The 14,975-nt window shown below is 39.6% G+C and overlaps 1 protein-coding gene across 8 annotated transcripts in view; it reads left to right on the plus strand.

Moving 5' to 3' along the window:
• Window positions 1–14,975, plus strand: part of kcnip4a (potassium voltage-gated channel interacting protein 4a) — a 1,016,612-nt gene that overhangs the window by 958,997 nt on the left and 42,640 nt on the right. For 6 of the 8 annotated variants that reach the window (XM_063043372.1, XM_063043374.1, XM_063043378.1 and 3 more), the window contains one exon: window positions 6,742–6,866. In XM_063043372.1, the coding sequence (XP_062899442.1) occupies window positions 6,742–6,866 (125 nt within the window). The remainder of the gene's footprint in view (window positions 1–6,741; window positions 6,867–14,975) is intronic. The other 2 variants (XM_063043371.1, XM_063043376.1) reach the window with 1 other exon arrangement.

The following is a 14,975-nucleotide window of genomic DNA, read 5'->3' on the forward strand; positions in this document are numbered from 1 at the left end:
ATAATTGTTTCTATGGAACTTGAGATTAGAATATTTTCAAGCCAGAATTACGGCTTGTAAGTTCTTCAGAAACAGTAGCATTTTGACTTGAGATTATAGCCCTTCAAAATTGACTCAAATTTCTGCTCCTCTTGGCACCCAGATAATATATATTTCTTTCTTCAATTCATGCTGAATTTCTTTAAATTAAGCTATATAAATGCTTCCTCTGATAAGCTCAGAACAGAGAACAGAGAGTAATTACTATTCAACGTTCTTTGTATGCTCTTGCTTCTTAGTTCAAGGTAAATGGAGCATTTTGTCATTTCTCATTACCATTTTTACTCACTGTATCTCTTCTATCCAGAAGCTGGTTGTTATTCCAATAAAATTTAAGACCTGGTTTCCTACTCATTTCCGTATCTTGGGCTGCAATAGTGTTACACAACCAGCAAGGTAGCATAGCAGTTTGTGTAACTCTATTACAATGCCAGAGTCCCAAGTTCAGTTCCACTGCTGTCTGTAAGGACTGTGTACATTCTCCCCATCACTACATGGGTTTCCTCCCACAAATACCAAATAATGAGAAATATCAGGTGATGTATTTAATTGTCCACCATTACTACCTCTCCAGCGTCATTTTCTAGCAGTTTAATATCTACTCTTACCTTTCTTTTACTCTTTGTATATTTGAAAAAATCCTTTGGTACCATCTTTGAAATTATTGGCTTGCATACATTCATATTTCATCTCTATGTGGCTTTTTAGTTGCCTCCTTTTGGTTTTTAGAATCTTCCCAATCCTCTAACTTAACATGAATTTCTGCTCTATTATATGCCCCTCCTTTCTTAATGTTGGATTTGTCTTCCCTTGTCAGCCACAGTAATGTTATCCTGCCTTTAGAATACTTCTTCTTTAGGATCTATCTATCCTGTGCCTTCCAAATTGCTCCCAGAAACTCCAGCAATTTCTTGTCTGCCGTCATCCCAATTTTGCCCTTTTTAATCCTTTTTCTCTTAACATATCTGTAGAATCCCTTAGGATTCTCCTTCACCTTGTCTGCTAGAGCCACCTCATGCCTTCTTTTAGCCCTCCTGATTCCTTCCTTAAGTGTGTTCTTGCATTTCCTATACTCCTTACATACCTCATTTATTCCTACCTGTCTATACCTATTATGCATCTCCTTTTTCCTCTTAACCAGGGCCCAAATGTCTCTTGAAAACCAATGTTTCCTACATTTGCTATCGTTACCTTTTATTCTGATAGCACAGACAAGAACTGTACTCTCAAAATTTCACTTTTGATGTTCTCCCGCTTACCAAGTACGCCTTTGCCTGAAAACAGCCTGTCCCAATCCACACTTGCTGATCATTTTTCATACCATCAGAATTGGCCTGTCTCCAATGTGGAATTTCAACCAGCAGACTAGGCCTATCTTTTAGCATATTTACTTTGAAACTAATGGTATTGTGAGCACTAGATGCGAAGTGTTCCCCTACATAAACTTTGGTCACCTGCTGTGTCTCATTCCTTAATAGCAGATCTAGTATCGCACACGAACTTGTTGCGACTTCTACTACGTACTCATTAAGGAAACTTTCCTGAACACATTTGACAAAATTATCCCATCCGGTCTTTTTACAATATGGGAGTCCCAGTCAATATGTGGAAAGTTAAAATCATCTGCTATAACAACCTTATATTTCTTGCAACAGTCTGTGATCTGTCTACATATTTGTTCCTCTAAATCCCTAGGACCATTGGGTAATCTGTAAAATAGCGCTATTAATGTGATCATACCTTTCTTATTTCTCATTTCCACCCAATATGCCTCACTAGACGAGTTCTCCAGCCTGTCCTGAAGAATAACTGCTGTGACATTTTCCCTATTAAGGCCACCCACCCCCCACATCCCACCTTTAATCCCTCTCAGTCTATCATGTCTAAAACAACAGAATCCTGAAATATTGAGCTGTCAGTCCTGCTCCTCCTGCAACCAAGTTCTCACTTGTAGCTACATTATCCAGACGTTCACCCATGCTCTGAGCTCATCTGCCTTTCCTACCATACCTGCTGCATTGAAATATATGCAGCTCAGGGCATTAGTCACACCACGCTCAACCTTTTGATTCCTGACTTTGTCTGAGGTCTTACCAATAACCAATAACTGTCTCCATGACCTCTCCACTAGCTGTTCTGACACTCTGGTTCCCACCCCCCCCACCCCCGCAACCATAGTTTAAACCCTACCGTGCAACATTAGCAATCCTTCCTGCTGTGATATTAGTCCCTTTCCAGTTCAGATGCAAACTGCCTCTTCTGTACATGTCCCACCTTTCCTGAGCCCTATGATCCAAAAATCTGAAGCACTCCTTCCTACACCAACCCCTTAGCCACGCGTTAAACTGTATAATCTTCCTATTTCTGGCCTCACAGGTAGCAATCCCGAGAACAATACCCTGGAGGTACTGCCCTTTAACTTAACACCAAATTCCCTGAATTCCCTTTGCAGAACCTCATCACTGGTTCTACTCATGTCTCTTTTTACAGGTCATACGTTTTCCAGAGGAAATCCCAATGATCCACAAATCTGAAACCCTGTCCCCTACACCTGTTCTTCGGCCATGCATTAATTTGCCAAATCATCCTATTCTTACCCCCACTGGCACATTGCGCAGGCAGCAATCCAGAGGTTACTAGCCCAGAGCTCCTGCTTTTCAGCTTTTACTTTATCTGTTTTTTTTCTGTTTTTACTTTATCTGCTTTTTTCAGTTCTGCATTTGTCTTTAAGATTTATGGTGTTTCTGCTCTAATTTCATGCTGTGTCATAATATTTAGCTTGTTCTTTAATACGTTTTTAAGATGACCTAGTTAGAAATTAGTGTAGCATAGAAATTACCCCATATCTCAGAAGATGAGTGACACAGTTAAGGAATCCAGAACATTTTGTGCATCGGCTTCCCACAGTAATGTTCTATTATGCACAAGGCTCAGGAGACATGCACTACAAGCAAACACAGTGGGTCCTTTCCTCCATTAGCTCAGTTCTGGAAATCAGGCAGATCACAGAGTGTCATTAATGGAAGCTATGGGGAGCTGATCGGGGAGAAGGTAATGGGGATTTGTGTAGCCCATAGGTGTGGGAAGGTAGACCCTCAGTCAGTAAGCAAGACTTTGAGAGCATTACGGTGGGGTGGTGGAGGTAAGGAAGGGTGGGCATGACATTCATGATTGAAATGCAAATGTACCAAGATCCAGTGGATCTGTAGAACTAATGCAGTGACAGGAAGAGTAATATAGACCCTTTTAACAGGCCTAGAAATGCCCCTCACTTTTCTTGTGAAGTTTTTTTCCTGAATACCCCATGTACAAGTAATTTTTGTGCACGTGACATCAAAACATACATTGCACACTACTCAACTTCACTGTTCAAATTTCCACATTAAAGTTACATCATTTTATGGTGCTCCTCAGACAAATTGAGCAACTTGCAAGTTGTGTTAAGTAAATATTGTGTTAAGTAAATATTGCAAGTTAAATATGATCAAATTACTGATTAAGCTCCCCAGCATTCTGCACAAAAACATTTCTACAAAGTGATTGGCTGCCCAGTCCACTTGATAACAGCACCAGAGACCCTCAAAACTAATATTTAAGAGCAAGTAATGTTGAGAAAGGGAAATTTTAAGCACAATGATTCATTTCATCAGCATTTCCCTTGAAGTCAGCAGTTACTGCCATCATTTTGTTGCTGTATGTGAAACTGGGCCATTATATTTTATATAAAATCAATATCATAAGTACAAGTCAGTGACCATATAATAACCGGAACTTAAATCTGACCCAACCTTTCATTGGTGGTCTTCAATGCCCTGAAAGATTTGAACTTGTTGATAATACTATTTATTTATGTTTACACTTATTTTACACTGGTTTACTTTTCAAGTATGCGTCTTTGTCCGCTGAGAAGCTGTTATGACACTAAGATTACAGTCAGCTTTTAAGAATATCACTCTGCATTCTCTAACTTCTCTATATTTATATACATCTTTATAAGACCTCAAGGCAATTTTCATCATCCATCACACTGAAAAATTATACTGTGGACTGATGCAGAAGTTTTTATAAATCCACAAAGGCACAACAACGCAATGTAGTGTTGTTCGGTGTGTGTGTTATTGAACGGGAAATTCTAATGGACTTCTAATGAAATCAACCATCCTTAAAAGGACCAAATCAAGTGTTCCAGAAAGATTTGCAAAAATATCCTCCTTCCTGGGAAGAGAGATTTGATCTACTTTCACTACTGGGTTGATGGTGATCTTAAAATCATCACAGATCCTAACCCTCCCATTCTTCTTGGCTACTGGGACCACTGGCATTGCCCACGGGCTTCATTCAACCTTGGAAATAATTCCTTTAGCCTCCATGCAACCTAGCTCATTGGCTACTTTATTGTTGATGGTATATGGAACTGGACAGGTTTTGTAAAACTTAGGTGAGGCAGTTTCATTTAACACTATTTATCCCTTGATATGTTTGAGTTTTCCATTGTCATCCTATGGCACTACTATGGCATCATCAGTACCTTTCTTAATTTGCTTTCAGTGACTCCATCACAGGGGTTGTGACATGCAAATATTGAGTGTATCTACAATCAAGTTGTAGTTGTCTCAGCCAATCATGGTCCCACAATGCTGGGCGTCCTGATTTTAGCTCATACAAACCCAGTGTGGTTTGTTGGTTGTTGTATTTCAATGTTACAAAAGTCATTCCCACAGGAGTTATCTCTTCTCCAGTTGAAGTTCTTAGATGGGTATCTACAGGCTTCAGTTCAGTATCTTTGAAATGCCATTCAAACTCATTTTGTGGAATGACTGAAAAAGCCAATTCCATTTTAATTAATTTGCTGTTCACTTCCGGTGCAAAGCATATTGCTTGTCTCTGGCTAGTTTTCACACTGTAAATCTCAAGGCCACTCAGTCCTGTGTCACTCTCATCATTATCAGATTTTTCTTCAACAGCATGCAGATTAGAGCTATTTTGAAACTGCAACTTGACTTTTTATCATTTTTTCATCCATTTATTTTTCAAGGAGTCCATTTATTTTTGTCTGCCTGAAGTATAATTTTTATTTCCTACTTTGTTGCTTTTTCTGCAAGGTTCGCCCTTAAACTTACATTGGTCTGGTTCATGTGAGCCCTGCCACAATGGTAAAGCAATTTGTTCAGCCAGGCCAGTTTCTGTTTAGATGTTGCAATTTTGTTTGTGCTCACTTTATTCCTGACTGCAACTCAATTGCATCTCTTTCTGCTGTTTCTATTGATACAGCAATTTCAACTGCTCTAACTTCATGTTTACTTTAAGCAAAACACCCACTTATGTGGTATGAGGACATTTATGTACTTTTACAGATAACCCGCAATGCATTATGTAAATAACAGAGAATGCTTAATCAAACAATAACAAAATTACTCAAATATTACTGAAATATGAAATACACTATAGTAATGCAGAATAACAGTAGGTAATTTGCACTCAGCAAGATTCCACAAACAACAAGAATATAAGTAACTGATCAAGATGAGTGAGTTGGAGCACAAACTCTATGGATTCCCCTGCCTATAACATTTGCAACTAGGACTCTTTAATTACCATTTCTTACACTCATCATTTTTGTGGTTCTGCTGACTTGTTTTATGACAGTACTTGATGGCAACTATTAATTCTACAATAAACTGTGACAAAGAAATGAGGATCCCACGTGGTTCAGATTTCAAAGATCTGAAGGAATTTTTGGACCTTAGATGCAGAGTGAAATTGGGTGGAAAAGTTTGTGATTTTGAGCAATTGAAAGTTGAGTAGGATACTTACGAGTTCTAGGTATATCGAGTGGCCATGTCATTATTTTCCATCAATTTCCTCAGAGCTTGAGTCAATATGTCCTAATGCAGGAATGGAAGAAGTTGCTGTACTGAAGGTCCTGAAAAGAGTTTGAATATTGTCCTCATTGCTCTGAAATTCAGGGATGCAAATCCAGGAGTACTGAGCATTTCAGTTTGCCATTCTTTTGAACTGTGTGGATCCAGCCACAATTGCTTATACCCTCACAAGTTGTTCGTCAAAACTCATGGTGTAGATTATGATAATAAAACTATATATTGCCCCAATAAAACATAAAATGCAGATCAGATATCTGTGGAAAGAAAAACAGAGGTCTATTACAATCTTAACTCTATTTCTCTGTTCATCAATGATATTCAAAGTTCTGAATGTTTTCAGCATTTTCAGTTTTACTTCAAATATCCAGCATCCACAGATTTTCTCATTGCAATGTATTAACCAACCCAAGTTACAGAGAAGAAATAGTGATGGCTCCCTGTGAACTTGGTCATCCTTCTGTTGACATTATTGTACAGTGGCAATTGGTTTGAAATTCCAAGATATTTGCCGATTTGGGAATGATGATTGTATCCAATTTTGCATTATTTGAGACTCAGAGGAGACTTGGTAATGATGGTGAGTCCAAAGTATTGCTTCTCCTGTCCTTTTTGGACTTATAGCCGAGAGGAGGGAAAGACATTGATCAAGTAAGTTGTCCTTTTCACAATTAGGTTGTGCACCCTGTGTGCACTTATCTACAATGAATATCATTTGATTTAGTGCAATCCAATCCCACAAGTGATATTGTAGCCAATATGACCCTGGCCTTTTCAAAATCCAACCCTTCCTTCAATTGATATGTTTTATTTTTGCTTACAGACAGTGTTGAGGATGAGTTGGAAATGGCTACTGTCTGCCATCGTCCCGAAGGGCTGGAGCAACTTGAGGCACAAACTAAGTTCACAAAAAAAGAACTTCAGATCCTCTATAGGGGTTTCAAAAATGTAAGTAAATACAGTTACTAGAACTCACATTCAGAATAAGGCCTGAATCTAATTCCATTGAGATTTCTGTTAGACAGCTGGTGGGATTTTGGATGCGATAGTTAACGGATTTACTTCTTAATCCTTAAATTAAGAATAGGACAGTGAGTGCTCTATGTCAAAGTCTCTCTTTACTGTGAAGCTCACTTTCATGGCAATGAATTTCTCTTTCTATTGTGGATGTACTTTAATCATATTCAACTGTTAAATAGCTTTTGAGAATAGAAAAACAGAAGAGTACAATTCTGCATTGCAGAAAATATGTTTCATTATGTTACCATGTTGTGAACCGTAATTCCAATAAGCATTTGATTTGGGCACTTTAGTTTGGTACACCGAATCTTAATATTATCCTCAACTTAAGCTCATTATCTTTTCCTTCCACTCTAAAACATGTACAGAAGGGAATGGTGGATTAGTGCTCTCAGTATATATCATTTCTCAATAACAAGATGAATCAGTTTTTAACATGAAGTGAATCTCTTAATCTTTGGAAAATTGTTTCTCTGCTGACCGTTGAAGATTACAATTCAAGCCTTTCAAAGTAAGCTCTGTACTCAAATTTCTGATTCAACCAAGGTCATTCTGAACTCAAGTAGTAACATCAGAGAAATGCTTACCTTAATTCTGTGAATTTTAAGGTGGCACAGTAAAGAACTGCTGCCTTAGACTTCCAGTGACCCAGGTTCAACTCTGAACTCCAGTGACTCAGTTTCAATTCTGAACTCTCATGTTGTTCATATAGAGTTCAAATATTCTTCCTCTGATTATGTAGGTTTCCTTTAGGGACTCTGGTTTTCTCCCAGTTCCCTTATCCTTATTGTGTAGTGACTCTGACAAGTGCTACATTGGTCAACAGGCAGAAAACTATCAACCAGGCTACACGCGCATCAGCTAGTATCGGCTCATAAAGACGAAGAAGGACATCATTTCAGATGGATGACAGCCAGAATCTTGACTCAAGCAAGAACAAAAAAAAAAGAATTGCTTAAAGTGTGGTAATCTACAGAAGGATCCTTCAACAAACACATCAACATAGATCCGTTAGATGAGCCCTTATGGCGAAAAGAGAGACAACGACATCATCGATCAATGAATCACCAGTAATCTAGGGATCTGGACAGCAAAACAAACACGAGCATCCCTCGAAGCTAGCCAATCAGAATCTTTTACTGTTATAAACTGTTCAGTGTTTTGAACCAGCCAACCAGATCACGGTGTCTAATCAATATCCATTCGAACCCTGGAGGAGGATATAAGCCTGCATTCTGAAGAGACAACACCATCAACTACACACTCTTGATAGCTTCTTGAATGGAGCCAAAATGTCTGCAAATATTTTGCCGAGCTTGGCGATCAACCAAACTGCCAAATAGCCAACCCAAGCTACCAATATTCTGCAATATTTCAAACCTCTATAATGTATTTATACTCTCAGTTAGTGGAAGTTCAGGCTGATAATCACACATTTCCGGTAACATAACAGCTGGGATTATAGTTGGTCCTTAAGATTTATGGGCTGAGAATGGAATATAGAGAATAAGGGTCACGGCTAAATAAAAAGTGGAAAGATTGGCTAAAAATGGGGTGAAATCAAGATTAAAGGGAAAGAGAAGAAATTTTTTTAAAACTTTTCTTTTAATTTTTTAAAATAATTTCTTTTATGCAGGAATATAATTGAGCACTTGAACATAAGACATTCTGCGGATTCTAAAAATCCAGAGCAACACGTACAAAATGCCAGAGGAAATCAGCAGATTAGGCTGCATCTACAGAGGGGAATAAACAGTTGATGAGTACTGATGAGTACTTTAAAGTGTTTGCAATCTTGGCCAGCAAAGTGGCTAAACATTAATATACTGAAAACAACTAATGCTGCTCTGCATTGCCATTCTGAAGATTCTGTGGAGTACTGTATTTAACAGACAAGTCATGTGGTGATAAAACAGATTCTTAAGTATAATGAGAAGCCTCTGCTCTAAGTGAAGCAAAAAATGGAATGGCATAAGATAGACTTTTCAACAACAAGGTACTGCAAGGTATGGGTAGTAGGGGGATAGTGGTGGTGTAAGTTCAAAAATAGTGTTGAATCAGAGTTGCATCAGCCAATATAAGATTGAATTGTGGAGTCGGCTTAAGGTGCCATCTGGTCTACTCATAATATGTTCTTATGTTCCACCAGCAAATTCAACAACACATGACATAACTTTTTATTCCTGAATTTGCCAGACAATTTACACCTTAATAATGACTTTCATCACTAACATACTATTAGATTTTCTGGCACGATTCAACCTTGTTTCATGTTTTTTATGTTGAGTCACAGTGTGGCAATACAAACCTTAGCACAAAGCACTGATGAAGGACCACACCCAAGCATTAACTTTGCTTGTTCCTTTCAGAAATGTCAGACCGTCCACTGCACAGTAAGAAATTTTCTGATTTAATCATAGAAATATAAGACCATAAACAATCTTTGCATCTAGGAAAATAATACATAAAAAGGTTAATTGACATTCCCATATCCATCAGTTGAATGGAAGCATTAACCTACATAATATAAACTGCTTAATCTCTCCATTAAATTACAGACAGGGCAATGTTATATCATCATATTGTGCATTTATTGCCAACCATAATTTTTAGTATGTGTTGTTCTATTGTACACAATAAAAGTCATTTGTTTCACTGAAATGATGCAAGATGTGATCTGTAGGAATAGACTCAGATCAGCCTTTGTACTTTAAGTCTGGTCCATGGTTCACTATACCAATATAGCTTGTTATTTTTGATGGTGCAAAGCACCCTCTTTTAAAGATGTTAAAGTTATTGCTGGCTGTGACCTTCAGAATGAGCAATACATTGTTAGTTGCTCATTAAGGAGAGTGCATGGAAATAATCTGCCATGGGGACTGGAGGATTGGTTGCTGAACTGATTCAAGAGCAAGACTTACAGATTTTTGGACTTTGAAGGAAGCTAGAAATATAGGGATAGGGTGTTGAGGTAAAAGAAGAGCTATGATCGTCGTAAATGAGGGAGAAGGCATGAAAAGCACCAGTCTATTGTTTCACATGCGCTTGTATTCAAATGTATTTTGATGACTATCTTTTGATCTGAAGCTGAGTCCTGACGACAACTATCTGAATGAAGCATTTCAAATGCTAATTAAGGACATCAATTTTCTCAGTTATCACCCATGAAAAGTTTGAAGATGACTCTTGAAACATATAGGCAAACTTTCTGAAATTCTATGATAGAGTAGAGGTAATGTCTTGACAACATTTAATGGATTTGAGGACCTTTTACTTACAGTGCATACAAAGTTATGTGTGCCATTTTCCAACATTGTATCTCTACTATTAATCTCCTAATAGGTATTCTTTAAGGGGATAATAAAAAAAACACAGCAAAACAGAATTGGAAGCTTCCTCTTGTAAATTGGTTGTTTTATGTTGCAAGAATGATGGATGGCATGGTGGTTGAGTCCTCCTGGAGGGCAGGGATTGCGACATATTTTCAAAAGGGAAAGGCAAGAGGAAACATCCACTTCACTACAACACTTAGAACAGGAGGTGTCTGCATTGGCAGTTCCCTCTGTGAATACTTGTACTTTACAATGTGATCAAGTGACCCTTCCACATGTGAACATGAAAGGGACATTCACCAAAAATTGAAGAGTTATGGAGACCTGCAGCACTGAAACAGGTCCCTTGGCCCTCTGAGACCACACTAGCCGTCAGACACCCATATATTTCCCCCACATTGTGATCAACTCCCCCTAAATTACACCATTCGTCTACATACTTGGGGGCAATTTACAGCAGGCAGGTAACGTGCTAACCTGCACATAGAAACCATAGAGACCATAGAAACTGTAGAAGAACTACAGCACAGAAACAGGCCTTTTGGCCCTTCTTGGCTGTGCCGAGCCATTTTCTGCCTAGTCCCACTGACCTGCACATGCACCGTATCCCTCCATACACCTCCCATCCATGTATCTGTCCAACTTATTCCTCAATGTTAAAAAAGAACCCTCATTTACCACCTCATCTGGCAGCTCATTCCACACTCCCACCACTCTCTGTGTGAAGAAGCCCCCCCCCCCCAATGTTGCTTTTAAACTTTTCCCTCTTCACCCTTAACCCATGTCCACTGGTTTTTTTCTCCCCTTGCCTCAGTGGAAAAAGCCTGCTTGCATTCACTCTATCTATACCCATCATAATTTTATATACCTCTATCAAATCTCCCCTCATTCTTCTACGCTCCAGGGAATAAAGTCCTAACCTATTCAGCCTTTCTCTGTAACTGAGCTTCTCAAGTCCCGGCAACATCCTTGTAAACCTTCTCTGCACTCTTTCAACCTTATTTATATCCTTCCTGTAATTTGGTGACCAAAACTGAACACAATACTCCAGATTCGGCCTCACCAATGCCTTATACAACCTCATCATAACATTCCAGCTCATATACTCAATACTTTGATTAATAAAGGCCAAAGTACCAAAAGCTATCCTTATGACCCTATCTACCTGTGACACCACTTTTAGGGAATTTTGTATCTGTATTCCCAGATCCCTCTGTTCTACTGCACTCCTCAGTGCCTTACCATTTACCCTGTATGTTCTACCTTGGTTTGTCCTTCCAAAGTGCAATACCTCACACTTGTCTGTATTAAATTCCATCCGCCATTTTTCAGCCCATTTTTCCAGCTGGTCCAAATCCTTCTGCAAGCTTTGAAAACCTTCCTCACTGTCCACTACACTGCCAATCTTTGTATCATCAGCAAATTTGCTGATCCAGTTTACCACATTATCATCCAGATCATTGATATAGATGACAAATAACAACGGACCCAGCACTGATCCCTGTGGTACACCACTAGTCACAGCCCTCCACTCCGAGAAGCAATCCTCTACTACTACTCTTTGGCTTCTTCCGTTGAGCCAGTGTCTAATCCAATTTACCACCTCTCCGTGTATGCCTAGCCACTGAATTTTCCTAACTAACCTCCCATGTGGGACCTTGTCAAAGGCCTTACTGAAGTCCATGTAGACAACATCCACTGCCTTCCCTTCATCCACTTTCCTGGTAACCTCCTCGAAAAAATCCAATAGATTGGTCAAACATGACCTACCACGCACAAGGCCATGTTGACTCTCCCTAATAAGTCCCTGTCTATCCAAATACTTGTAGATCCTATCTCTTAGTACTCCTTCCAATAACTTACCCACTACCGATGCCAAACTTACTGCCTGTAATTTCCCGGATTACATTTTGATCCTTTTTTAAACAACGGAACAACATGAGCCACTCTCCAATCATCCGGCACCTCACCCGTAGACACCGACATTTTAAATATATCTGCCAGGGCCCCTTCAATTTCAACACTAGTCTCCTTCAAGGTCCGAGGGAATACCCTGTCACGTCCTGGGGATTTATCCACTTTAATTTGCCTCAAGATAGCAAGCACCTCCTCCTTTTCAATCTTAACAGTTTCCATGATCTCACTATTTGTTTCCCTTAATTCCATAGACTTCATGCCCATTTCCTTAGTAAATACAGATGCAAAAAACCCATTTAAGATCTCCCCCATTTCTTTTGGTTCTGCACATCTTTGAGACCAGAGTACCTGGAGGAAGTACGTGCAGTCACAGGGAGAACATGCAGGCAGTGCAGGAGATCAGGATAGAACCTTTCAGGCCACAGCTCCTAGGACAGTGAGATTCCCCACCTTGCTGTCTGTGCTTTTATTCTGAGTCTGCAATGCAGTAACGAACTGTAAGATTTCTTATACAGAGAGAGGCTTCGAGGCTTCTGGAGAAAGTTTGCTGAGAGCGAGGATGACCCTGGCTTTGATTAAGCATGAGCTGGTGTTTGCAGTTTTAAAGAAAACTGGTCTCTAAGTTTAGATCACCCTCACCCTCTTTGAAACATTGCCTGTAGATCCTTGCTCCCTGCCTCCACTGATGTATGTATGCTAATATCTTATTTTGTTGTTCATTGCAGAATTAAAAAAATACAACCTAGCAAATTGGTGAAATATCAATTTTAATGATGCAGTCTTTGCATTTATTGCAGGAAAGATCATTTGACGACAGATAACTCTTCCAAACATGTAGGAGTTTATTGAGGACTCTCTTATCTTATAACCACTTCCTTAGCAATTTACTGCCATAACTGTACTTTACACAAGTACGCTTCTTCAGAAGTCTGTGCAGGCCTTTTTGCATCTTGGGGTATTCTGTCACCAATCCCAATCTCTCCCCCATCCCCATCCCCTGTCCATCATTGTGGTGTACATCATTCCTTACCCACTCTTCCCAGAGTGCTGGTTGTATTGTGCTGTGACTCCTTAAGGGATACTGCCTGTGTTCAGAGTATGGAGGAGGTTGACATTGTCAACTCTTTTGTCAAATGTTTTCTGCCATTTCTGATCTGGTAAACATGAAGCCACCTACAGTATTTCCCCTTTAACTCACCACTTAATCTTGCAGGGAATCAGTTGAAATCACCTTGGAGTGTAGTAATTGGGATCCCAGTTCGGGTCAGTCTGCTTGAATTGTTCACAGGGAGTCAAGCATCACTCTACCTGTGGCTGTAAGAGAGATGAGTCTGACATGTTAAATAACTTTCAGTTTGACCTTCAGCATTATTAAAAGCTGGTTCTTCTATGTGTAAATAATGCCCATTGTGATTGTCATCATTTGGGAAAAAGAGACATCAGAGAACAATAGTGCTAGGGTTTATAAAGCTCCGGCACTTAAAAGACCATACTCTGTCAACGAATGGTGTTGACTCTCCCACAAACATGATCAAAATTGCTTAATGCCTCATTAATGTGATTTTTGTTTGACATGGGGCACGTACCAAGAGATGCCAGGAGAAAAAGAGGGCTTAGTCATGGGTATCTTCCTAGTGGTCCCATCATCATCGTCGTCATTATATGTCGTGTTGTATGATATGGGCGACTATGGTATTTCCATGACCATGATCGTTTCCATGACCAATTTCACCCCTTATGGTGCAGCATCAGGTGGCATTGGCATTTTATTTTTGCCATTTCCGTAGCTTTTGACTGTTTTTATGATGCTGTGTTGCTAGCTCAATGCTCAATCCAGCATGGATGGAAAGCATGCAAGGAGCCGGCTGGATTCAAACTCAGAACCATTCACCTCAAAGTCCGGTGCTGATACCACTACACCACCAATCGGCTAACCATGATTGTTCATAGCAAATTTATCATGAGGGTCATTTGCCTTTGCCTTATTCTGAGTAGTGTCTTTACAAGATGGGTGAACCCAGTCATTATCAATACTCCTCAGAGATAGTCTCGCCTGGTGACAGTGGTTACACATGTGATATGCACCAGCTGCTCATACAACTATTCACCATCTGCTCCCATCACTTTACATGACCCTGATCGGAGGGCTGAGCAGGTGCTACACCTTGCCCAAGGGTGACCTGCAAGCTAGTAGAGGGAAGGAGCACCTTTTCCGCCTTCAGTAGAGATGTATCTCCACCCTGCCATCTACAAGAGGTCCCACCTGGTCTAAAGGACGATCAGAAAGAGAACATGAAGACATACAAGCAGCTTCAACTTCTGCTGGAAGTAGGAAGATGATGGGCAAGGAGCATCCATCCTTGCCTGTGAGTCCAATGCGTCCCATTTCCTGACGGTCTCCTTCACCATTTTTAAAAATCCATAATGATCACTGAACCATCCTGAAATTTACAGCATATGTAACCTGCAGACACCATATCATTAGGAAAAATGGGTACAGGAAATCCATATATTAATCTGCTAGAATTGTTAAACTAGCTAAATTCAAATTATGGTAATAAGCAATCAGTAGGACCTTTGACTATTTATACCCCTTCCCACATTTAGCCTTGCAAGAGAGGGTCAGACAGAGTAGACAAAAAGAAATGAAGGACTTCCATTAGGATTAGGAACTTGTGGATCCAATTTATGATTTAAGATAAAAGAACGACAGGGGGAAAACAATTTGTTATGGTGAATGAAAGGTATAGTGAAACCGATTGCATGGTGATATGGGGGATACACTTAG

This window comes from Mobula hypostoma, chromosome 3 (assembly GCF_963921235.1).
Source record: "Mobula hypostoma chromosome 3, sMobHyp1.1, whole genome shotgun sequence".
NCBI lineage: Eukaryota > Metazoa > Chordata > Chondrichthyes > Myliobatiformes > Myliobatidae > Mobula > Mobula hypostoma.